This window comes from Mauremys mutica, chromosome 3 (assembly GCF_020497125.1).
Source record: "Mauremys mutica isolate MM-2020 ecotype Southern chromosome 3, ASM2049712v1, whole genome shotgun sequence".
Classification (NCBI taxonomy): Eukaryota; Metazoa; Chordata; order Testudines; family Geoemydidae; genus Mauremys; species Mauremys mutica.
Window position 1 is genome coordinate 139,601,396 of NC_059074.1, and position 27,478 is coordinate 139,628,873.

At 43.1% G+C, this 27,478-nt stretch overlaps 1 protein-coding gene across 2 annotated transcripts in view; it reads right to left on the reverse strand.

Annotated features, from left to right (window-relative positions):
• The window catches only part of AKT3 (AKT serine/threonine kinase 3), a 265,481-nt gene that overhangs the window by 77,089 nt on the left and 160,914 nt on the right, over positions 1 to 27,478 (reverse strand). For both annotated transcript variants that reach the window (XM_045008484.1, XM_045008483.1), the window contains exons 6-7: positions 22,677 to 22,742; positions 19,396 to 19,464 (exon numbers count right to left, since the gene is read on the reverse strand). In XM_045008484.1, coding sequence (XP_044864419.1) covers positions 19,396 to 19,464; positions 22,677 to 22,742 — 135 coding nt within the window. The remainder of the gene's footprint in view (positions 1 to 19,395; positions 19,465 to 22,676; positions 22,743 to 27,478) is intronic.

Genomic DNA, 27,478 nt, shown 5'->3' on the forward strand with positions numbered 1-27,478 from the left:
TAATTTTTTGCCAATATTCTGCAAAATACATTTAAAATTGGAAAGGTAGGTAACATTCCTATAGTAAACTCATTTACTAGAATGACAAAAATGTAAAGCCTACATATATATATATATACACACACACACACACATACACTGTATGACCACAGTCAATTTTTTATTAAAAATGTGAGCAAATATTCAAAGAAAAAATATGTTGCATCCATCCAGCTCTTGATGGCACTTTAAGTTTGGTAAATGAAGATCATGATGTTCTTAAATATTGTCAAAAATACACCCACATGTTATCGCAGATGACTTACTACAATAGAATATTATCTTCATTCACTGCTTCACCATAATATATTGTTAAAAGTTTAAGTAGTATTTTAGATACAGCTAAAAAGTTTCACAGTCTATTTAATACAAGTCTCAATTTCTATCATTATCATAAAATTAAAATACAACAGAACAAGTATTCTGAAGATGGCTAATCAAGCAATGAGAAACAATAACCTGTGTGACAGTGTTGATTATTATACCCACAAATGCACAGGGAGGCAGAAAGCGAGGCATTTTGAGGGAGCATTAATAAGTATTTCTGCACTCTCTGAACTGTATTAGTGGAATTATAAAATTTAAATTAATTAGGCCTGATATTCAGGCCCACTCCAGCAGAGAAAATCAATAGATAACTAGATGAACCTACCTAAAGGCAATCTCCAGATGGCAAAAAGCCAGCATAGAGGTTCACCCTGGCCCTGGTATAAGGGAAGGTCCCAGAAGAAAGGGAGTGGTACAAGGATGTTCCTATTTTGGGCTGCAAGAATGGTCCCCAAGGTATAACTTGGGTCATCTTTGAGGATGTTCTAAATTATGCCTGGAACTGGACCAGCCATCATAAAGCCACCTTTGTTCTCTATCCTGCTAGGCGTGCTCAGCATCTCTGTACCTTGCCAAGGATCTAGCCAATTTACTTTTAATTTTTAAATTAAAACATTCTTAAACTATGTACCTCGCAGAACATCATAATTGATTTTAAAAATCATGTGATTAACTAACCCACTAAATATAAATGCACAGTTCAGAACTTCGTTTCAAGTAGGTGGCCTCACCACAGTACTATATGAAAACAGAAATAAGCCATACTTGAAATAAATAAAAATCCTTCATTATAATTTTAAGATGTTTTACATCTACTTTTCTTTCAATGATTTCTAGGAAGGTTTTCTTTCTGTTACCCCTTTCCAAATTTCCCTAGGCTACACGCAATATGTTTAAGTTTATGTAACCCATACAATTTATTTTACTTGTCTGCATCATCTTTCAGTTACCACACCTGCACCTCAGCCTAGCGTCCCTACATCTTACAGCATGGCATCTGAACAGGTGGTGTTGATAGAGCAGGCCTGCTCTATCAACGTTACAGAAATTCCAATAAGCACCAGAAAAAAAATGAATAAGGCAAACCTACCTGAAAAAATGGACAAGGTTTTCCCACTGGTGTCATCAAAAATCAGTGGTACCCCAACATTCCTCAAGTACTCAACTACTTACTTGAACTAGGAGACCTGGGAATAGATAACGTTTTGGGTTTGGGATACCGATAGGTTCAGTAGATCTCTGAATCAAAATTGTCTGGACAACATTGGAACTATGAGGACTAGCTTGTCCAAGTCCTATTTGAATTTGCAGAGCACCCTGAGAATCAGAAGAGTTAGGGAATAAGCATACAACAGGTCTCCTGATCATGTTATCAGGAACACGTCAACTATGGATCCTGGGCTCATTCTACCTCTCAAGCAAAATCTCAGACACTTCTTGTTATAGTGAGTGATGAGGTCCATCTTCAGATTGCTCCAGTCCATGAAGATGTCCTCCAGTATCTTGTCTTTAATCTCCCACTTATAATTTGTGAGGAAGTGTCTGCTGGGGTTGTCCACAAAAGTGTTCTGCTGTCTAGGTAAGTGTACTGCCACCAGGGAAGCCAATGTTTCATGCACCAATTCCAGAGCCTGACAGCTTCCTGGCAGAATGGGAGAGATCTGGCTCCACCCTGTTTGTTGATATAAAACTTGGTGGTCATGTTGTCAGACATGATTTGCAGTGACTGCCCTTCTATCAGGGCAGGCCTTCCCTACAGCTCTGAGCTTTAGGAAAGCTATAGGATGTGCATTCTCTTCTCCCTTGGGGATCATAGACCCTTTATCTTTAATTTGTTCAAGTGGGTATCCCATCCTAACAAGGATGTGTCTGTATTCTGGGTGTCCCTGTCATCCAATACCACGAAGGGGACACCTCTGCAGGGATTCATTGGGTTTTTTTCCCACCATTTCAGTGAAGATAGAACCCAGGGTGGGATACCACAAGGCATATCCAGGTGATGTTTGGAGGATGTGTAAACCAGCTTGAAGCAAGCAGTGGAAGTGAACTCTGGCATGCAGTGTAACAAAAATGTAAAAGGCCATGTGACTGAGAAGTGTGGAGATATGACTTTTCATTGGTACATATGTTTCCCTCCATTGGAGAATTAGGGCGGACAGGTTCTTGAATCTGTCCTGAGGTAGGTAGGTCCGGTTGTGGAGGAGTCTAGGATTGGACCAATGAGTTCAATCCTCTGAACCTGAGTTAATGTTGATTTCTGTTTGTTGACTTTTAGGCCTAAAATCTGAAAGACTATGGTGCAGATTTCCTGCTGAGATTTCCCCCATATGAGCCAATTGTGCAAATAAGGATACATGTTGATGTTGCATCTTTCCGGAAAAGTTGCCACTACTGATAGCAACTTAGTAAATACACTTGGTATCATGGAGAATGCAAAGGAAAACACTCAATAATGATAGTGGTCCTGGTCCACTGTAAGCCTTAAGTACTTCTCGTTAGGCAGAATGATGGAGATGTGAAAGGATACATCCCAAAGGTTGAGAGAAGCAAACCAGTCTCCTGAGTCCAGAGTCAGGATCACTGATGTGAGGGTGACCACCCTGAACTTCAACTTATGAATGTGTTGAGGATTTAAGCATAAAAAATGGATCCCTTTTTCTTTGGAATAAGGGAATAGTTGCTGTAAAAGCCTTTTCCCCTGCATTGTGTAGTCTATCACTCAAAGAGAGAGGAGCATGAGGATCTCTTGATGTAAAAGATTATCTTAAGAAGGGTCCATTCAAAGGGATGGGAAAAGTGAGTTGGGTGTAGTCACCATCGAAATCTGGTGGAGTACCCATGTGTTAGTATCTCCTTTGGTTGGTAGTGATAAGGGACCAACGGTGCCTGAAGTGAGCTAAATGATTTCTGAAGGGAAGGACTGAAACGTCAGGAGTCACACACGAGACACATCTTGATCATCCCATCAAATCGAGTATTTCTAGGACTCTGAGGTTTGGTTGGTGTGAGTGGGTGGTTTCCTCCTGTGGAAGCACTGATGTTTCCTGGGTGGTCCCAACGTCCTTTGGTGACAGAAGGATGGCACAACTGTCTCTGTGAAGTATAAGGCTGTTTGATATATCTTTTCTTAGGAGCTGGTGTGTACACTCTGACGGAACGTGAGGTGGCTTATGAGTCCTTCAATATATGGAGTGCTCCATCCATCTTGGAACTGAATAATTCAACCCCTTCAAAGAACAGATCCTCCACTTTTGTTTGGACTTCTCTGGGGAACTTCAGTCCCAAAAGCCAAGATGACTGTTGCATAATGACTGCCACTGCCATAGATGTGGCAGCCTATCCACCACATCAACTGCTGTTTGCAGACTTAATCATAGAATCATAGAATCATAGAATTCAAGATCAGAAGGGACCAATATGATCATCTAGTCTGACCTCCTGCAAGATGCAGGTCACATAAGCCGATCCCCCCACTCCTTTAGCAAGCGACCCCTGCCCCATGCTTCGGAGGAAGGCGAAAAACCTCCAGGGCCACAGCCAATCTACCCTGGAGGAAAATTCCTTCCCGACCCCAAATATGGCGGTCAGCTGAACCCCGAGCATGCGGGCAAGACTCTCCAGCCATACCCTCTGGAAAAAGGTTAAGAATATCATATCATTGACCCATGTACTATTTACCAGTGCGGCACTTAATTAACCTATTGACTAAGCCCGGTATCCTATCATACCATCTCCTCCATAAACTTATCTAGCTTAATCTTAAAGTCATGGAGGTCCTTCGCCCCCACTGTTTCCCTCGGTAGGCTGTTCCAGTATTGCACTCCCCTGATAGTTAGAAACCTTCGTCTAATTTCAAGCCTAAATTTCCTGACTGACAATTTATATCCGTTTGTCCTCGTGTCCACATTAGCACTGAGCTGAAATAATTCCTCTCCTTCCCTGGTATTTATCCCTCTGATATATTTAAAGAGTGCAATCATATCTCCTCTTATCCTTCTTTTGGTTAGGGAAAACAAACCGAGCTCCTCAAGTCTCCTTTCATACGACAGGCCTTCCATTCCTCGGACCATTCTAGTGGCCCTTCTTTGTACCCGTTCCAGTTTGAATTCATCCTTCTTAAACATGGGAGACCAAAACTGCACACAATACTCCAGATGAGGTCTCACCAACGCCTTATATAACGGGACTAGCACCTCCTTATCCCTACTAGAAATACCTCGCCTAATGCATCCCAAGACCGCATTTGCTTTTTTAACGGCCACATCACATTGCCTGCTCATAGTCATCCTACGATCAACCAGGACTCCTAGGTCCTTCTCCTCCTCCGTTACTTGCAACTGGTGCGTCCCTAGCTTATAACTAAAATTCTTGTTAGTCATCCCTAAATGCATAACCTTACACTTCTCACTATTGAATTTCATCCTGTTACTAATACTCCAGTTTACAAGGTCATCCAAATCTCCCTGGAGGATATCCCGATCCTTTTCCGAATTGGCAATACCTCCCAACTTGGTGTCGTCCGCAAACTTTATCCGCCCACTCCTACCCTTGGTTCCCAGGTCAGCAATAAATAGATTGAATAAAATCGGACCCAAAACCGAACCTTGAGGAACTCCACTGGTAACCCCCCTCCAACCCAACAGTTCCCCCTTCAATACTACCCTCTGCAGTCTCCCCTTTAACCAGCTCCTTATCCACCTCTGGATTTTCATTTCAATCCCCATCTTTTCCAATTTAACCAGTAATTCCTCATGCGGTACCATATCAAACGCCTTACTGAAATCCAGATATATTAGATCCACCGCATTTCCCTTGTCTAAAAAATCTGTTACTTTCTCAAAGAAGGAGATCAGGTTGGTTTGGCACGATCTACCTTTCGTAAATCCATGCTGTAAACTATCCCAGTTGCCATCGGCCTCCTGCTCCGTAACCACTCTCTCTTTTAAAATTTTTTCCATGACTTTGCATACTACAGATGTTAAACTAACAGGCCTGTAGTTACCCGGGTCACTTTTTTTCCCCTTCTTGAATATAGGAACTACATTAGCTAATCTCCAGTCTAACGGTACAATCCCCGAATTTAGAGATTTATTAAAAATCATCGCCAACGGGCTAGCAATATCACTCGCTAATTCCCTTAATATTCTAGGGTGAAGATTATCCGGACCCCCCGATTTACTTCCGTTAAGCTGTTCCAGTTTGGTTTCCACCTCCGATACCGTAATGTCTACCCCCATATCCTCATTCCCATCGGTCCCTCTATCGCTATTCCTTAGCCCTTCATTAGCCTCATTGAAGACCGAGGCAAAATATTCGTTCAGATATTGTGCCATTCCAAGATTATCCCTAATCTCCACTCCGTTCAAAGTTTTAAGCGGTCCCACTTCTACTTTCTTGGTTTTCTTCCTATTTATATGGCTAAAAAACCTTTTGCTATTGGTTTTAATCCCCTTCGCTAGGTCCATCTCCACCCGTCGCTTTGCCTTTCTCACTGCTTCCCTACACCCTCTGACCTCAATAAGGTAGGTTTCTTTGCTGATCCCTCCCATTTTCCACTCCTGGTACGCTTTCTGTTTTTTCTTAATGACCCCTCTGAGACGCTTGCTCATCCAGCTCAGTCTAAAACTGCTACCTACGAGCCGTTTTCCCTTTCTCGGGATACATGCCTCTGACATCTCCTGCAACTTCAACCTGAAGTAACCCCAGGCGTCATCTGCCTTTAGATCCCTAAATATGTTAGTCCAGTCCACTTCCCTAACTAGTCGCCTTAGTTTAGTAAAGTTCGCCCTTTTGAAATCGTAAACCCTAGTCTCAGATGCAATATTGATTATCCTCTCATTTATTTTGAAACGAATTAGCTCATGATCACTCGAGCCAAGGTTGTCCCCTACAACTATTTCCTCAACAAGGTCCTCGTTACTTACCAAAACCAGATCTAAAATGGCATCCCCCCTGGATACTAGCTGGCCCTCGTTGACTAGCAATATAAGTTCCTCAGGACTCTCATTTGGCAGGTTACTACAAAGGCAAACAGTCTCTAACATATGTGGAACTCATACATGGCCAATATGGCCTGGTAATTGGATACACGGAACTGTAGGCTGGCCAAGGAGTAAAGCTTTTCAAACACATAAATCAGTCTCTCTGGCTCTTTCTCCTTTGGTGTGGGCCTGAATTGTTTTATCATTTCATTTGCCATTACAAGGGAGGATGGCAGAAGATGTATGTAAAAGAATTCCACACTTTGGAGGCACATGGTATTTACAATATGCCATACAAAAGATAGGGGATGCTGAAACAGATATCTGCCACAGAGTTTTGGCAGGATCCATAATAGCCTTGTTGACAGGGAGAGGGCTATTTTTACCACTGAGAGGCCTAGAGTATGTTCACTAACTTATGTGTCTGCTCCTGTACTTCATCAATAGGGATTTGGAGGGCCCCAGCCACCCTTTGTAATAGGTCTTGGAAACCCTTGCAGTCATCCAACTCTGGGGTCATTTGTGGCATTACAGCATCATCAGGGACAGGGAGGATGGCGTCACCCAGACTGGGAGGTTCCCCTCTAGGTCTGTTCTTTCATTTCTTCCTCTTCTACCTGTGATTGGAGCAGAGCCAGGAGGGGTGGTTGGGAGGTCTGTAGAGCCAATACTGTGGGTGAAATAACCTTCTGGCAGTGCTGTTTGTTCCCTCTGGCTAAAGTTGCTCTGAGCAAACCAGGATCCCCAGAAGGACCATGGGACATTGGCAGGTAACAGCCTGGAGACCAGGGGGTAGGGAACCATGGGTCACGGGTTTTGAGGCTCCCCATAGCTCTCTTGTGAAGTGTGCTGGACTCTCTATAGAATGTTGAGTAAAGATACTATTGGTATGGATCTTCCTCACTCTCCAACTCTAAAAGATGCTGAGAATAATGCAAAACTGAAATCCAGGGCCACGCTATAGTCCTTGATGTCTTAGGGACTGACAGTGCCACACCTGTGCATAGAGTGGGTGCCCCAGCATTGCTAAAATTGACATCAAGGAAGACTGCAATTTCAGATGTATCTGCAGCTCTATGGTGCCATAAGATGAGGTAGCGTGAACAGATGGGCTGGAACCAGATTTTCTTGGGGTGGCATGACAATGTCTGACATGAACAAGGAGGGAACCTTAGTGTGCAGCCCCAGCTGACCTGGCTCCAGTGCCAGGAGAATTGGGCATTGGGGCCTCAGAGACAGACAGCACCGGGGTTAGGCAGAGGTCTTTCCCAAAGGAGTGGATTTTGATGCCAGGCACTTTGATGCCATTGGGTTGGAATTGGCATGACAGTGAAATTCAGTGGGAACAATTCTAAGCCACGCAGTATTAGAGGATTTTTGGTGCCACGGGGAGGTATTCCTCTTAAAGGAAGCCTAGGTAAGTGACCTACCTATGGGGCTCCTGGTCCCTTGCAGTCTATCCAAAGAGGATGCTGTCTTCATATTTGTGGTCTGGGCTGCCACCACCAGGGCTCTTTAAGGCAGAGACCCTACACTTTCTCTCTTGGGCTCCAAAAGTCCCTGTATGGGGAGAGGGGGTGTCTAGCAAGCCCAGTTGAGAAGTGGGTCTCATGGACTCAGTCATCAGGGAGACTTGAAGGCGAGCCTGTCTCTCTTTGTCCTTCCTGGCACAAGAACTGAAGGACTTACAAACTGCATATTTACTGGGAATGTGCGAATCTCTAGCATGAGGGGCAGTGCTTGAATACAGAAGAACCGGATGACACCACACCGGCAACAAGTAAAATTCTAAGACACTAACGATTACAATCGTCAGATAACTATGTCTATATCTACTGACTGACTAAACTATAAAACAATTAAAGCTAAGAACTAGTATAGAAAGTCTGGCAGTCTCTCAGACAGTCAGGGCTCTGTCTCCAAACTTTTAGGCAGAGACACTGAATGGCTGTGTAATGAGGCGGCTGCCCCACACAGGCAGAAAAAAGGGTTAAAGCCGCCTTGGGGAGGTTGTGCAGAATCCAGCCTATTAGAAGAGGGCTTAATGAGCCAGCCAATAGGGGGAAGGCTTAGTAGAGCAGCCAATCAGAGCCAGGCTGGCCCATATAAAAAGGGCTGCTGAGTAGAACCAGGGGCAGTCTCTCCCTAGAGGCCAAGGAAGGAGGACTGGCTGCCCTGTAGGATGGTTGAGACAGCCTCACGGACAGAGCAAGGCTTGGCAGCATCAGGGGAGCCAGAGGGAGCTCCCAGCCTGACGTCTGCCAGACTGAAGTCCTGATACCAGGGCGGAAAAGGTGCTAGGGCTGCAAGGAAGTTGCCCAGGGAAACAGATGACGGAGCAGGAGGTGGTGCAATACGTGGCTGTCAGCTATAGGGTCCCTGGGCTGGGACCTGAAGTAGCAGGCGGGCCCGGGTCCCCCCTTCCATCCCTCCCACTTGCCACCAAAGGGGTGGACTGCAATTTGCCACTGAGGAGAGTGGCTAGACTAGAGACTGCAGTTTGCCACCGAGGCAAGTAGCTGGACTGAGGGCTGTCGAGTCCACCGGAAGGGGGTAGTGAACTGGGTGGGACACAGCGGGAGGGCTGTGTCCAGAAGAGGATGCCGCGATCTGGGAAGCAACGTGGGTCCTAGAAGTGCAGGCGAGAGTGACGAAATAAGAGCTAATTCCCAGGATGGCCAGCAGGAAGCACCACGGTGGTGAGTCCTGCCCAATTACATGCAGACAGTGCGCTTCACCCTTATATGCCCTCAGCACAGCTCACAAGATCTATGGGGCACATAAGCACCATCAGTACAATGTGCATATGGCTAATCACTGAAAAAAAGAATGTGGAATTATTTGATAACTATTTTAATTTTTATGATCTCTCAAGCTATAGTCTGCACCTCAGGAAACAAGTAACTTTTGTTTTAGATTGTAAGCAATCTGAGGCAGGGATTGTCATTTACAACATGTAGAGATGGTTGAAAATGGGATAAAACCCAGGAGCTTACAAATAAAAGCAGCAACTGTATACAGTTGTTTTTTTTCCCTCAAGTTAAGTTGTAATTCCTTTCAATTAAGTCTTGCCTAGAAACATTAATATCACCTGCTCTGATACAGCAAACCACTTGGTTCTTCCTTATCTCCTGAATCAAAATAAGAGCTATGACAAAAGAGAAAAAATGCAAAATATGGCAGAAATACTGTAAGTGTTTCAGTGTTGAGAAAACCATCTGGTTAGTTTTAAAATCAGATTTTACTGCGTTATAAATACATAGGTAACAACCAATTAATAAGTCTTATATTGAAGTCTAAATCTGAAAATATACTAAAACTATAAAAATTGAGAAATTAATAGGCATATTCAGAGTATTCTCCAGGAGAAGTTACATAGTATAATCTTTGCATTACTGCAAATTTCTGAGCTTTACTGCCAAATAATAAAAATTAGAGATAGGAAACATCTATTCAATTATATGGTATATTCCCCTGCCAGTAAAAGGTTGTTCCTGCAGTAGAGTTTATAGCGTTTTGGGTAGCAGATGATCACTGAGTGCATTCTGCTATACAAGACAATGTATGTAATATGTTGTGATACTAATTTATTGTATCAAACTACAGCCACACCAATTGCTGGTGCCTTTTGGTGGCAGGTGTCCAGTGCATGTGATAGTTCAATAGAGGGGTCTGGTTTCCTGATAAACTGGAATTGGGAGTGGATTAAGCACCTCCTAAAAAAGGTGAAGAATAGAACTGGGGCTCTGAATGATTGGTACAATGAGGGGAAAAAAACCTTTCCCGCTGCCTTAACCCTTGTACCATGTGATGGTGTTTTGGTCCCAGCAACAGTGCGGGGCCTAGGTATAATAGAGGGTGGGGTTGCCAGCAGGCAGCTCTCCACCAGGTAGAAGCAGGGCTGGATTTACATCTTGTGCCCCCAGGCACAGGATCTTTAGCGCCCCCCTGCCAACAGCTGAACTTCATGTTTTCTGTAAAATATGAAACTTTTAACCCACTTTTAACTTTTAGGCACCCCTTGGCACGTGCCTACTGTGCCTAACTGGAAATCTGGCTCTGGGTGAAATGGATTTCAAAGGAAGGATGCCTTCAACTGGACAAGTATTTCCAGATCTATTTCCAGGTTTGACACTTATTAAAGTTACAGCCTAGTTAAACCACAGTTAAACCAACAGTCTTGCCTGTCCTCCTTATGTTTCTGGAACTAATGCTATCTCTAACACCTTTATATAATATGTACAATATTTTTTAAATTTCTGTAAAAAAAAGTGATATATGTAATCAAAAACAGAAAGACTGAAGGATTCCTCATCTGGTATCTAACCTTCTGATCTAAACCGCTCAATTGCTCCCTCTGGCCCCGCTACACCATATTCTTGAGCCTCCCTTACACTTTAAGTTCTTAGTCATTAGGACAAATTCCTAATTCAAATTCAAAATCCTAGTGTTCACTTATGATTATGGAGTTATGACAGCTACTAATTTGGCAAATATGCATCACAGGAGAATATTCTTAAAGTGAGAGAAGAGGGAGAAGCCTGTCCAGCATTCAAGCAGAATATCAGGATATATTTCAAAGAAACAGACCCTAAAGGGCAAGCTGCAGAAACTGGCACCCATGGGCTGCACATAAGGCTACCGAAATGCAGAGTTCCTTTAGTTCTAGTGAAGAAGGAACCAGCAAACCTGCAAAGAGGCCTCATTAAACTCACTGAAACCAACACAGAGTGAATCAGAATTCCATTAGCGCTGAGAAAACCTTCAGGTAAATAGAGGATTTGCATTGACCCAAAACCACTGAACAGAGCATTGAGAAATCACTACCCATTACCAATGACTGAGGACACACTATTCAATTTATCCATGGCAAATGTGTTATCAAGAATGAGTTCTGGCAAGTGGAGCTAGGAACTGCAAAGTATGAATGCCTCTAGGCATCAGTCTGGCCCCAGAGGTCTTCCAGAGTAAACTGAACTAGGCCTCATCCGACAGACTGACAGGCATAAAGACTGTAGCTGATGACATTCTTATTGTAGGAGAAGAACATGACTAAAAAGAGGCAATCCAGGACCATGATACCAAGCTGCAGTAACTCATAAACTAGTGCCATGAGTGGAATATTGGGTTGAATGCACACAAGCTGAAGATGAGGAGAACTGAGATCCCCTATGTCAGACATCTGTTGACCTCTGAGGGACTCCAGCCAGTCTCCAAGAAACTGACAAACATTAAGGAAATGCCCTGGCCAAAGGAAGTGACGGGAGTCCAACAATTTATATTAATGGCCAACTGTCTACACAGATTCAGTGCACACCGATAAGAAGTCTGTGAGACCTTGAGACAGTTAACACACAATTATGCAGTGTGGGAATGGTGAGAGACTCATAAAGCAGCATTTGAAAAAGAGTTAAGAAAATCATAAGCAAGGTACCAGTCCTGAAGTACTACAGCCCTGCAGAGCAGCTAGAGCTTCAGCGTGATGTCTCAGCAGGAGACCTAAGAGCAACAAAGTCAGCAGCCCACAGAATTTGCTATTAGAGCCCTGACAGACACAGAAAGAGGGTATGCACAGAGAGAAAAGGATCCACAAGCTGTGGTATGGAATGCCAACAGTCAGGGGTGAAAGTAACTTAAAGGACTTACCACTACGCCAGAGTCCTGAGTGGGGCGTGGCCTCAACCGGAAGAGGCAGGGCCTTTAAATCACCCTGGAGCTACCAGCTGCACAGGCAGCTGGGAGCCCTGGGGTGAATTAAAGGGCCCGGGACTCCAGCCGCCGTGGAGCTCTGGGCCCTTTAAATCACCGCAGGAGCCCTGCCACCCGCTACCCTGGGGCAGCAGGGCTCGGGCTAGGGCTGGGGTAGCGGCGGCAGGGCTCCGGCGGTGATTTAAAGAGCCCAGGGCTCCGGCTGCTGCGGGGAGCCCGGGCCCTTTAAATCGCCTCCGAAGCCCTGCCGCCGCTAGGGTAGCGGTAGCAGGGCTCTGGCCACTGCAGGGAGCCCGGGGCCCTTTAAAGCGCCACCGGCACTCCGGCAGGAGGGCTCGGGCGGCGTTTTAAAGGCCCAGGGCTCCCCGTAGGGGCTGGAGCTCCAGGACCTTTAAATTCCTGCCCAAGCCCAGCTGCCAGAGCTACGGCGGTGATTTAAAGGGCCCGGGGCTCCCCGAAACGGCTGGAGCACTGGGCCCTTTAAATCACCACTGGGGAAGCCGGTCCTGTCTGGCAAAGCGTACCAGCAAGAGCTTACTTTCACCTCTGCCAACAGTTCACCTTTGGGCATAACATAGTTGTGCACTCTGATCAGAAGCTATGAAGTCATTGCTGAGAGCACCCAAGTGACAACAACACATTATGCGTACATCAACCTGCTGGAGTCTATAAAGTATTGTACAAGAAAATCACTACTGACAGCGAATATGCTGAGTGAGGTATACCTTCCAGAGCACAACACTGATGGCTTTGTGGAACAGGAGATAGTCTATCAATATGCTACAATACCTTCACATTTCAGATGGGAGGACCCAGGCAAACCAACAAAACACTGAATAGGGCGGAGTGCTACAGGAACTAAAACAGTTCATACTCCAAGGCTGGCCAGATGCCAAGGAGCAAGTACCGCAGGTGAGGGTTGAACTGTGTGTGCAAGACACAATTTTTTTTTTAAAGGAAACTGAGCAAATTTAAGAACAAACATCATGAGACTGATACATGCTTCACACCTGAAAAAGGAAGCATAGTTAAGATGAGCCAGGAAGTGTATCTACTAGTCAGGAATTAATGCCCAATTCTGAGCAGAGCATACACAGAGCACTGCAAGTTGTACAACAAATAAAGTAATCAACAGAAAGCAACTACAGCCTCACAAAATCCCAGCTCAACCCTGGGAAAAAGTTAGTTCCTGTTATTAAAAGTTATGTTGTCAAAGTAGGTTACTACTCCAATTTCTGGGAGGTGGACTACCTGGAAAAAACTCAGGCCAGAAGTGTCATCAGGAAACTACAGACGCATTTTACAAGGTATGGCAAACCTGACCTACTATGCTCAGACAATGGGTCACAATACATTACATCCCCCCAAAAAAACCAAAAAAACCCCACCAAGTTGGCAGTCAAAGCCAAGAGACTGATGCCAAAGGCAAAACAGACAGGAAGGGATCATTCTACCTGTCAACATTCAAGTATCACAATAAACCCTCCCAGGGACTAGAGAGTAGCCCAGGACAGAGACTGATGAGTCAGAGAACCAAGACTCTGCTTCCAAGGAAGGACTGTCTGCTGCAGCCCAGCAGAGAAACAAAGGACAGTACACTAAAACAGTTAAGAGAATGCCAAGCTAAGTGGGCATCCCACTACATCAAAGGAGCCAAGGATCTGAGGCCACATAGAGGTGAGCAAGTCTACAGTCCAACCTTCAAATAGCCACACAAAGCAATGGCACAAGGTAACAGTTCAAGCTGCAATGGAACACAGGTCAAATAAGGTAGGTACAGATTCAGAACAGTGGCAGAGACAAAACTGAAGACAACTGCGGTGTAGTGGTGGACAAGAAGGCAAGGACCAGGAAGACACAAGAAGAACCTCAGCTATCCTGGCCTGACACAGGAGAGTTGGAAGAAATGAGGTATATGAGCAATACAGAGGACCAACAGGACACCAACCGACAGAATAAAGGCAGCAACAGGATGGTTGCAGTGCCCCACCAACAGTGATAACACAAACAAGAAGTAGGAGACTGGTTCAAAGACCAGCACAACTGAAGAATTATGAGGCCTAAGAGGCAGCAGTAGGATGGCTGTAAAGGCCATATCTCTGAGGCCTTGTCTACACTACAAGACTATTTCGAATCTACTTAAGTCGAATTTGTGGATTCGACCTTATGAAGTCGAATTTGTGTATCCACAGTAAATACACTAATTCGAATTTCCGAGTCCACATTAACAGGGCCGGCATCGACTTTCGAAGCGGTGCACTGTGGGAAGCTATCCCACAGTTCCCGCAGTCCCCGCTGCCCATTGGAATGCTGGGTAGAGCTCCCAATGCCTGCTGGGGGAAAAAATGTGTCGAGGGTGGTTTTGGGTAACTGTCGTCATCGAACCGTCAATCACGCCCTCCCTCCATGAAAGCGCCGGCGGGAAATCTGTTCGCGCACTTTTCTGGTCGGTTACAGCGCGGACGCCACAGCACTGCGAGCATGGAGCCCGCTGCGATCATCGCTGCACTTATGGCCGTTGTCAACTCCTCGCACCTTATCGTCCACCTCTTCCACAGTCAGCTGCGGAGAAATCGGGCGAGGAGGCTCCGGCAGCGCGGTGAGGAGAGTGGCGCAGACCTCTCAGAAAGCAGGGTACGCCGCGCAGTGGAGATCATGGTGGCAATGGGTCAAGTTCATGGTATGGAACGGCGATTCTGGGCCCGGGAAACAAGCAAGGACTGGTGGGACCGCATAGTGCTGCAGGTCTGGGATGAATCACAGTGGCTGCGAAACTTCAGGATGCATAAGGGCACTTTCCTTGAACTCTGTGACTTGCTGGCCCCTGCCCTGAAGCGCCAGGACACACGGATGCGAGCAGCCCTGAGTGTGCAGAAGCGAGTGGCCATAGCCCTCTGGAAACTTGCAACGCCAGACAGCTACCGGTCAGTAGCGAACCACTTTGGCGTGGGCAAATCTACTGTGGGGGTTGTTGTGATTCAAGTAGCCCACGCAATCGTTGAGCAACTGCTCTCAAAGGTAGTGACTCTGGGAAACGTCCAGGTCGTCATAGATGGCTTCGCCGCGATGGGATTCCCAAACTGCGGTGGGGCTATAGATGGGACTCACATCCCTATCCTGGCACCAGCCCACCAGGCCAGCCAGTATATTAACCGAAAGGGCTACTTTTCAATGGTGCTGCAAGCACTGGTGGACCATAGGGGACGTTTTACCAACATCTTCATCGGGTGGGCGGGCAAGGTTCATGACGCGCGTGTGTTCAGGAACTCTGGTCTGTTTAGACGCCTCCAGGCAGGAACTTTCTTCCCGGACCACAAAATAACGGTTGGGGATGTGCAGATGCCTACAGTGATCCTCGGGGACCCAGCCTACCCGCTAATGCCCTGGCTCATGAAGCCCTATACAGGCGCCTTGGACAGTGAGAAGGAACTCTTCAACTACCGGCTGAGCAAGTGCAGAATGGTGGTGGAGTGTGCTTTCGGACGTCTTAAGGGGAGATGGCGGAGCTTACTGACTCGCTCGGACATCAGCGAAAAGAATATCCCCGTAGTTATTGCTGCTTGCTGTGTGCTCCACAATCTCTGTGAGAGCAAGGGCGAGACCTTTTTGGCCAGATGGGAGGTTGAGGCAAATCGCCTGGCTGCTGTTTACGCTCAGCCAGACACCCGTGCCGAAAGAATATCCCAGCGGGAAGCGCTGTGTATCCGGGAGGCTTTGAAAGCAAGTTTCCTCGGGAGAGCAGGGTAACCTATGACTCTCCACTTGATTTTAAGAGAAGCTGATCCTGGGCCTGTGTCTCTATGTGTTGAGTGAGATCTGCGGTTACATACCCCGTTCTCCAAGTTTCCCCCACTTCCAAAACACGTTTTAAAACAAATTAAACGGAACAGTTATTGTTAATAAATCTTTCTTTTACTTTGCATTTCTGTTCAGGGTTTGAAACATGGACGCATACTGTGCTGGGTACGGTGTGCACTGATGTACAGACCGCTTGTACAATACAGGATGGACAGCCTCCTGCTCCTACATAGGTCTCTGGGGTGGGGGACGGTTTCAAGTAGTTGTGCATGTAGGGGTGGGTTTGCAGGAAGGGGCGAGTGGTGCCGTCTTTGGATAGGGATTTGGATGCAGGCTCTGGGCTGTGGGTTTGGGCGTAGGAAGGGGTGAGGGGTGTGGGGGAAGGGTGAGTATCTGTCCGTGGATGAGGGCTCTTGTTGGGGCTCAGGGCAGCGGAGAGGATCGCGCCTACGGTGGAAGTGCATGGTAAGGGCAGCATGCCTTAACATTAGGGGGTGGCAGGCGCTAGGACCGTGGACAAGCGTACACATCACAGAATGACCCGGGGCAGCATACACCACACAGAGTGACCCTGGTGACTACTGACTGCAGTCTGTGTGTGCCCTGCAGTTGATCCTGCCCCCGATAGTCTGTACCCTGCTAATGTAGGCTATCCCGTGCAATTATAAATCCCCTGCCCCCCCCCCCCCCTACATACACAGTCTTCTGACACGAAAGACGTGACGGAAAGAGTGAACAACAGCAAACAGCTTTTATTAATCTACTACATAGTGGGGTGATGAAACTTGGATTTGGGACTGGGTGATCCTGTAAGGGAAGCGCTTCTACACAGTTATAGCGTCAGAGGTGTGTGGTACATTAGCGCTCAGCTGTGGTGCAGTGACAGTTCTCACGGCCCCTACCGCCCCTCCGTCTTGTAATTTTCGGTGAGGGGGGGACAGGACTTCTTGGCGTTGGAGGGTGGTTGCAGATACAGTGCAGGGGGGCTCTCTCCTCCTGCCTGCGGTCCTGCAGAACATCAACAAGGCGCCGGAGCGTGTCCGTTTGCTCCCTCATTAGCCCAAGCAGCGTTTGAGTCGCCTGCTGGTCTTCCTGCCGCCACCTGTCCTCCCGTTCGCTGTGTGAGCGCTGCTGCTGAGAGAGGGTCTCCCTCCACTGGCTCTGCTGGGCCGCCTCGGCTCTGGAGCAGGCCATCAGTTCAGCGAACATCTCGTCCCGAGTCTTTTTCTTTCGCCGCCTAATCTGAGCCGGCCTCTGCGAGGGGGATGCCGGGGCAGTCCGGGAAAGAGCAGAAGCTGTGTGATGGGAAACAGTAAGTGATTTCCTTGAACAGATACATGTTTGCGAACAGTGAACACAGTCTAGTCAGTTTCTCTGAACAAGACCATACAGGGCACCAAGTTCCACGAGATCTCAGGACAAGTTCGAGATTTCGGAATACGCTCTCATTGGCGGCGCCATTGCACAGGAGAGCGGACAAGCGGGGAGAGACAGCTGAATCCGTCTTGCAGACAGTCCTGGTAAGCCTTAAAGTAGATAATGCTTATCAGTTAGTGGATAGCTGTGCTCTCCTGCTAAAGGCAATCTGGAAAGCAGAAAGGCTGAGCCTTTTCCAGCCCCTCCCGCCAGTGCACGGGAAAGATCAATGTATGCTTGTTCTCTGTGGCCTCCAGCACGTGGCTGTTAAGCGAGGGTCGTTGTTATGCAACCTAATTTTAAACCATTAACAATAGTAACAATACACTAATTGCCCTACTTAGATGCAGCCTGTCCAGAACGACATCACCCTGAGGCGGGTCACTCGGAGTCAGAGAGAGCGGATGCTAAGGGAAGCCCTGCACAGACCAGGACCATATGCAGCAATGCTGGTGGAGGCGATGATTCCTCTCTACATTAGGATGTCCTGGCGCGGAAGAGTGTGCTTCCACGGAGCACCCAATAAGGCACCTCTCCCCAGGAACCTCCTGCGGAGGCTTTTCAAGCAGCTCTCTGAGAGCTTTGTTGAACTGTCCCAAGAGGATTATTGTTCAATCCCTATATGTGTGGACCTACTATTTATATAGTTTGACATTTAAAATTTTTTATATAGTATTTCTATTTTTTCTATACCTGTTTTTTAAAAAATAAATGTTTCCATGTTTATAGCACTTACCGCCTGATCCTTCCCCTGATTCTGAGTCCGGGTTAACGGGCGGGGACGGTTGTTAGGGGATCTCTGTGAGGGTGATGAAGAGATCCTGGCTGTCAGGGCAAGCGGTATTGTGTTCGCTGTCGCCTGCGCCGTCCTCCACAAACCCTTCCTCATCTTCCCCATCGGTGAACATCGAGGAGGAACTGTCCAGGTACACTATGCCATCCTCAGAGTCCACGGTCACTGGTGGGGCAGTGGTGGCAGACCCACCGAGAATGGCATACAGTGCCTCGTAGAAGCGGCATGTCTGGGGCTGTGCTCCGGAGCGTCCATTTGCCGCTCTGACTTTTTGGTAACCTTGTCTCAGGTCCTTGACTTTCACGCGGCACTGCATCGCATCCCGGCTGTATCCTTTGTCTATCATGGCTTTGGAGACCTTCTCAAAGGTGTTTGCATTCCGCTTGTTGGAGCGCAGCTCCGAGAGCACAGACTCCTCGCCCCACACAGCGATCAGATCCATGACTTCCCGGTCAGTCCATGCTGGGGACCTCTTTCTATTCTTGGATTGCCCGGACTCCTCTGCTGGAGAGCTCTGCATCGTTGCAGGTGCTGGGGAGCTCGCCCCGATGTCCAACCAGGACGTCAGATTCAAAGTGCCCAGACAGGAAAAGGAATTCAAATTTTCCCGGGTCGTTTCCTGTGTGGCTGGTCAGAGCATCCAAGCTCCGACTGCTGTCCAGAGCGTCAACAGAGTGGTGCAGTGTGGGATAGCTCCCGGAGCTACTAAGTTCGATTAGCATCCACACCTAGCCTAATTCGAGCTAGCCATGTCGAATTTAGTGCTACTCCACCTGTCGGGGTGGAGTACCAAATTCGAACTAAAGAGCCCTCTAGTTCGAATTAAATGGCTTCCTGGTGTGGACGGTTGAGCGGTTAGTTCGAATTAACGCTGCTAAATTCGTCTTAAAGTCCTAGTGTAGACCAGGCCTAAGGTTGGGTTATGTACTAGTAACCTCTGGCCCCAGCAATTCGAACGCTTGTACAAAAGACACAACTACAATTGTTAAAAGGAAAGATGTAGCAACCTGCATGGAACTTGGAGGGAGGAGTACAGGCTGCAGGAGGGAAGAGTCTCTAGTAGGCAGTAGGCATGCACATGGCTAGCCTGCTAGCTATAAAGCTAAACTTATTTCTTTGTCATGCACTGAAACTTTAAAATACGACAAACTAGATTTTCAAAAATCAAAGCACACTTTTGAAAATCTGGCCCTAAACTTTTTATAGGTAGTTTCCTATTTTAAGAAAATTCCATCAAACACAAATAAAAAATTCAGGACAAAGTACATCTTTAAAAAATACTACCTAATGGCAATAATACCAGTGTAAATGCATTTTTTTTCTTTGACTCACCTCTCCCCCATTAACATACTCCATCACAAAACACAAACGATCCTTTGTCTGGAAGGAATATTTCAAAGACTTAAAGAGAAGAAAAAACAAAAAAACAAAAAATTATCTTCACATATTAACCTGATTTCTAGTAATTAGAATGGTAACAAAAATTTAATTGTATCTTGTTAAACAGACAAATCTGATTGCTGGAATGTATCATCACTGTTTCCTACTTCTCTATCTGAAGCACTCTACTATGAGAGCCATTGACAAGAAAAGTCTACACTTTTTGCTCACTCAGCACAGTGTACATTAATAAGATAATTATTTTTTACTATGTTGCCATTAAAAATAAGCATAGTTTTCTACTGGCATTTCTAATCCTACTACGAAAGGAAATGTCTTCCTCACTTCCAAATGTGTGGTATTAGCCACACATCTTTCACCACCATACTCTCCTCATTCTAATACCACCCCAAACCCACTTTTTCTATGGTACCCATAAGAAGAAAGATTATAATATTGTGGGAGGAGGGGAGCAAGGAGGAACCTTCAATGGGATCCCTATGTCTGTCTGTCTTATCTTCAAAGCAGATACTACCTTTATTTTAATGTACTGTACAATGCTGAACATTTTTTCAGTGCCAAATTAGGAATACATAAAATTATATAACTTTTAAAAATTATTAACATTTATTATTCATATAATTTAAAATCTTGACTTCCCAAGGTTTGAATGGCTCATGATGGGCCAAAGTCATTCTTGGTGTAAATCTACTGACTATAAATCCATTACAGATATGCATTTGGCCCAATTATTTGAAATGCAGTGTAGAAAGATTCAATGTAATTATGAAAGGATAGATCATGACTTAACAACGTACCTAGAGTAAGTAGAGCTGCACGTTGTTGTGCTGTCCCTAGAGTAGCCCAGGAGGGAGACTGTGGCTAAGGGAGTCAACTGCCCTGCTGTTCTCCCGGCTGCTCTGGGAAGGGAGAAAACTGTGCTGGATCTATACCTGGTACAGCATATAGCTCCCAGACATACCAGCTATGTGACCAGTGGTTTGAGGAGCAAGGCCAAGGCTTTGCCCACTCCCCACCCCATGTACCCATATGCGTCATATGCGCCTTTGTGCTACTAGGCAAGCTGAGCACAATTTGGCCCAAAATGTCTACTTGGTCTGCCAAGTATAGCTATAATGTCAGCCTCAGCCTCCATAAAATAGCTTTTAAAACAGCAAAATGAACAAGTCATCACAATAGGACATTATGCTATATACAGAGTTTATGATGAAATTGAATATCTGAATTATATATACGACTTTGAAGGAGAAAATTAGTACTTTTTAAAGGGGGAAACTAAGAAATTATATCAATGTATGTAGCAGAAGCACTATCTATTCCCTGAAGAACAAAGTTAATTTCAGCTTATCTTCCCCCTTCCTATTTATCTTTACTTAAAAGAAGCTGGTCACAAATTTTTTGACTAAATTTTTTCATTGGAAACTACCGTTTCATCAAAACCAAACTTTTTTGTTTTGACAAATTTCCTGTTTCAATTTAAAAACAAACAAACAAAAAAAAACCCTGAAATTGCTAGTGCCCCATTCTCTGCATTTTCAAATCTGAAGTTCAATTTTTCATTGTGAAATCACTTCATTTCAAAATTTAATGTATAGTAAGAATAGTTTACAAATTAAAAAGGTCACAATCAAAATGAAACATTTTGAAATTAATTAAACAAAATGTTTTCACTGAACCTATCCAATATTTCTTTCAGATATTTGGTTCACAACAATTTTCAGGATTGACCTGTCATCCCAGTTGGGACTAGGAAAACTTTTTGAAATCTCAAAAATTCCTGCAGAAAGGGAAAACCACTTCCTGACCAGCTTGAGAAGAACTATAAGAGGGGCTGGCTTGGGAAACTCCAGGAAGACCTCATCTATATGAAGGCAGAGTTCAAGAACCAGAGTTACAGGATTGACTTGAAGCCGAAGAGGAGGAGTTTTCTATTTACTTTCTGTTTAATACCAAATAATAATTTTGTTAATTTATTTAATCTTTCTTGTTACAAATACTAACATTTTAGGAAATAACCTTCCAGACATCAAGTGTAGGTTTCTTTTATCTTGAGTGAATAAACAAATTTACAACTGGTAAATGATCATATCACTAATATTTGTTCAACACCATAAGCATGGAAGGCACTTTAAGAGATGATGAATCTACCTTCACATGTTCTAGATTAAGAAATGGGCTATGGTAGACATATTCTTGCCTATCTTGATACTCTGAAATTTAAGAAACTTCTGAAGTTCTCATATCTCCCGATATACTTTTTTAACAATGTTTTAATATATCTAGTTTAATATAAATCCAAAAAACCTTTTATCATCCATATATCCACTGCTGTCTAAATGGTTGTTTATAAATGTGTATATATAGTTTATCATGCTCATATTATAATTAGCCTTATTTTAAAAAATAAGATATAAAAATCTGTAATAGTCTCCAGATTAAAGTTACAACCCACTAAGCATTGTTTTTTTAACATAGTAGAAGACCAGAATAAAACTGTTTGTTTTTCTTAATTTTCTGAAAATGTGACATCAATATATTTTTGGGTAAATTGAGAGTAAGTAGGGATTTAACTTAGTTTTATGTTGGGAAACTGGTTTTCTTAACTGTAGACTAACCTTAATTTGCAGTGAACCTCAAATGCATTTAATCTGTCATTCTATTTCCTTTATTTTGTTAATACATAATAAAAATGGTGAATACATATTATTGTCCATATTACATATTTTAAAACATTTAATCAGCACACAGTACACAAAGATACTGAACTATTGTTATTATACGTTATGTTTGCCAGACACAAACGTGTGTTTCAGTATCTTCCCTTCAATTTCTAACCATTTAAAATCCACTTTCTTCTAATTAGTCTCTTGACAGTGTGTAAAAAATTCTACAACTTAATTTTTATTTTAATGGATAAAAGAATCCACAAAATATGCAACATTTTAATTTTACAACTAACTTTTTTTTGCTTTCATATAATTTAAGCTCTATTAAACTATTAGATCCTTTAGTATTTCTAAACCGCAAACCTTAAATGCATTTTCCAAACTCTAATATAGTTTACCATAAACTCAAGATATTTGCCACCCTAATTCACATGAGTTATACAAAGTTTTAAAATGTGTTTATTTACAATTTTTTCCCAGTAATTGTATATCCCTCAGGTTAAAAATTACCCGTTTAAAAAATTATTCTGTATTCCCAATACTTACCGTTAAAAAAGGGTGTCTAGTGTTTTTTAATACTCTGCTTTCTGTAAGAGTGTGAGCCACTTCATCCTGAATAATAAAGGGTTCAACATGAATTGAGAGATGAAAATTATATTTAATTTATAAGTCTAATTTCACTACTTCAGGCAAGACAAAGATACAAAATCTTAAAATGAGATAGCACATTCAGTTTTGATAATTGCTATTTCTTTTCAAAGAATTCTATCATTCAAATATATTCTAAAAACACAGGGAGAAAATTAAGCATAGCTCCTAATGTGGAAAAAGATGAATTAACACACCCTGTATTTGAGTCCCTATTTTTTCTAGTGCTAATGGATGAACTATTATACCACTTTCTGTATAAGAGGAAATTATTAAGGAATTGATGGTTTAAAAATACAGACAACTTATGGTCATACATAGCAGTTGTGATGTGAAGCATCTAGTATTACACATGTTACAATTTACTCATAATTAGAGTAGCAATGAATCTCTAAATAATAATTCAGTGTTTTAAAATAATTTAACTCAATAACATCAAAAACATAAGTCTGATTTGCAGTTCACAAAGAAAATTCATTAGAATAACCCCTTTATCTGCATTATCTTAAAAAGGGTAGGAGGGTCAGCAACTTACTGTGTGGGTTGCCTAGCAACTGCTGAATATCATAGTGAATGGAAGATTAGTTTGGTGTGAATCAGAAGTATCAGCAATAACAATAAGCAAATGCATTTGTTCAAAGTATACTTTTAAAATAATGATAGAAATAATGAAAATGTAATACTATTGCAAGGTACATATTAATTAATCTAAACTATGAAGAAAAGAAACCCTTAAGATACAAATTAACCAAAGATGCCAGGAGTTATGAATTATACTGAAAAGAAGACTGTCAAAATAAAAAGAAGACGGTCAAAATGAGAAGTTAAAAATAACAGCAACAAAAAGTTAGTGGTTAAAACTGTATGGTGTCATTTAGTGTATGAAAATGAATAGCACTGAAATGTTGGGCGAATGTAACACAACCACATACAAGAGGAAGCCATTAAAACAGTTTAGTGGAGGAACTATGAGGATTTTCTAGCATATTTGTAGAAGTTTATGGAAATTTTTTTTGATAAAGAACTAGAAAAGGCAATGTCAAGTAACTTTTTAGAACTCTACTTCATATGCTATGTAAATATTCCTCTCACCCTTTTTACTATCTGATAGTCTGAGAGTAGATTTAGTATCCATGAAAACAACAAAAATTCCTCTCTCTTCACTTCATTATCATTTTTCCGGAAAGCATTTGATGATATATCAGAATATTTCTGGCCCCAGCAATTCACACTTGGATCTTAACACATGGATTGGCCCTAACTCGTTACAAATTTTTCATGTTTTTCCTGTTCAGTTAATTTAATAAAACATCTCAATACTGCCCTAAACCTTAAATAAATGTTAACATCAAGTTTACATCTGCTTTGACTCCTTTCCCAAAAAGTCTAAGATACAATTTGAGTCCCTTGCTGATGAGGTCACAAGCAGCTTCCGTATCCATACAAAGAGAAGATGAAGTGAGGCACAAATAATTCTATCATGGGGGGAGGGGGGGAGGTCCTCCTTTTCAGCATGGAAACAAACTACTTACGTTGTCACCAATAGGATGACTATCAAATGCCCCTTGATTTTCATGGTGAAAAGAAACTACAGTGAAGCACAACATTTACCTATTATTTAAGATTTATGGAGCTGCTGAAACATTTTAGAGAACTTAACATTCAAATAACAAAAGTAAATAAAATGACAATACAATTCTGCTCTGAACAGTAACTATGTAAAAATATCACCCTCAGATTCAACAGATCTGCTGTCAGTTTTTACTACATCATACATGTTTACTTTTAGTTACTGAATAAGGCCTCCCATCCTGCAAATACTTAAAACATGTGCATAACATTACTCATATTAGGTCAATGGAACCACACACAAAAGCAAAATTAAACACATATTTAAGTGTTTGTAGGATCAGGGCCTAAGATTTTAGTACACTTTACTCTTGGTACCTCTGCAGAGGTCACACAGCTATGAGTATGAAAGGAGGGATCTATTCCCACTTGCACAAAAAATACTGACAGAACCACTGACAGAATTATTTGTTTAAGTTCCAGTCAGTTATACCTATGCAAACCCATTATAGGTAGGACTGTGCAGGTTTATTCAAGGGCCTATTTTGGCCTGCAGAACCTTTATTACTGGTGATGTGGGGAAAAGGACTGAGGCTTGATTTCTCAAGTTGAGTGCACAGAACTAAAAGTTAGAAAAAAAAACTGTATTACTTGTAAACTGAGCACATTTCAAAACAGCAAAGATTTTAAAAAATAGGAGCATTAAGTCATTTAGATATCTGCCTGAGTTTCAGAAGTGGTGAGCACCAACCAGCCCCCATTGGATGTCAGTGGGAACCTAATATAAGGAATCTCTGACACACAAGCAAACATGGAATCCCACAATGCCATTTGAGACACCTTTGGTAAGAATACTAAAAAAAATCAAGTAATTCTATTCTGATCTTGCTTCCTCACTCCTGGTGTTCAATTCTGGCACGATTTTCATAGCTGTCACATCACAAGCTTTAGACAGAGATTAATGCTTTATTTAATTTGAAAGCTAGGATTCCCAGCTGCTTTAAGTAGCATACAGCATTAGAAAGGGATTTTCAAAAGCACTAAGCATTGGCCAAATTCTGCTCCCATTGATTTCAATGAAACCTGAGTTAGACCAACATGGAATGCTGCTGTAAACCCCATTCCTGAGCAAATAAGAAACTAAGAGGAAGATCCTCAGATTGTGTAAATTGACACTGGAGCACCAGTTGAGGATGTGCCTCTTAGTTTATAGTTTTAGTGATTCTCAAAAATAATGCCAGAATTTACATGGGGGGGGAAAGAAACAAATTAAATTAAATGCAAAGTTTAGGTCCAATATAGTTCACTGTGCTTGAGGTGGAAACAAATGTGTACAAATGAAAGGCTGGGAACCACCAAAGATTGATACATTTTGTTTATAAGCTCAATTTTTCATGAGTTATAGGGCATTAAAAGCTGTCAATGATCCCATCGGCCCAAGATTTAATAATACTGGTAGCAAGTTCCGAACAAATGCAATGTTTGATCTGTCACCGAAATTGAACTGGGCAAATGCCATACAACCTTCCCATACACAGGTCTGCCTTTACATCTCAAACCTGAACCATAACACACCTACTGTTACAATCATGGTTTTCTCTAGTGCATATTATACCAAGCTGTAAGTAGATTATGTGATGTACTTAAATGAAGACTAGGTTGACACTGAAGAACTTATTTTAACTTGTGCCCTTAAGTATCAATTTAAACACTGTGCTCTAGAGGTTAAATGCTATCATTTATAAATCTCTGTGGATGTACTTGATGTTAGCGTGCCAATCAACTGTGCCTACTAGCCTGTCATATTTTTGCATGTGGTGGGAAGGGAAAGAGAATCTACCACACTCTTTCTGAAAACCCAAGTATATCCCCCCATTCTAAACTTCACCAAGATCTCACATCATCACTACCACCCTATCAACCATGGAAAACTGAACACCACTGCCTCCAAAGTTATAAACAGTAATCTAGCGAGGTCAAAGTTCAGAGATTAAGGAATGTGTTGCTTCCTCAGACATTAAAACTCCTTGGTTAGCATGGGTGAGACCAAACTAAACAAAAAATAAATAAATTTAAAAAAAAAGAAAAATCAAATCTGGATCTCTGGCACTATCCTAATGAGCAAGTTTCTGAATCTCTGAAGTAAACAGAGTAACTTCATTGACCCCAACAGAATTACTTTAGATTTTCACTAGTTTAATGGAGAGCAGAACCTGCTACACAGAAATAGAAAATATAAGTATGTTAAGAAATGTTATTTTAACTTTATTTTAAATTCAGTGTTACTGCAGCAGCCATCAGTGTGAACAAGGGAAGCCAAAATATTGGTTTTGTCTAACTGATATAAAAGCCACCCCAACTATGGCATCTTTACACTGGGTAAAAGGGCAAGAAAATGGCATAAAGAGGCTCTAAAGGCCCTGCATGCAGCCAGGTAAGGATTCTCTCAGCACAGGAACTAAGAAAGATATCCATAAGACTGTCTCTTGAGGATCCCTACACAAGCACTAATAAAAGGGCCATGTTGAGAACAAAGGTGTTGGGGGTAGGGCTGCTCTGAGAAGCACTTCCACCCACAGAACAACCAGCCACTCAGCCGCTGTACACCCACAGGGCTGTCTAAATTGCACTGAGAGCTGCTCTAGCCCTTGGAGCTGTCCAGAATCAGGAAGGCACAAAGGTAGCTTAAAACCACCATAGCTCCCATCCCCCTTGGCTGCAAGTTCTGGCATAGCACAGTTCATCCCACAATTATATTTAAAAGCAAAAATGTATAGAGTGATATTTTAAAAACGAAATATATAAAATGCATGAGAAAAATCCCATTAGAATTTTATGGTTATCAGTTTTGCCAACCCCAGGCCTCAAATATCATGAGCCAGACCAACAAAATCATCAGATTGGGGTTCTTTGGATTTGCCTCCTGACATTCAGAGTTCAGAGTTCAAATTTTTAAACTTTTCCACATGACAAGAAATTTACTTTTTTTTTTTTTTTTTTTAAGATGAAAGATAAAATTCTCACATAATAATCTGACACCAGCAGCTGAGGTTTTCATAAACCACCAAATATTGCAACGGTCACAATAAATTACTGGGCACAATACAGGGGTAACCAGGTGAAATTTAAGG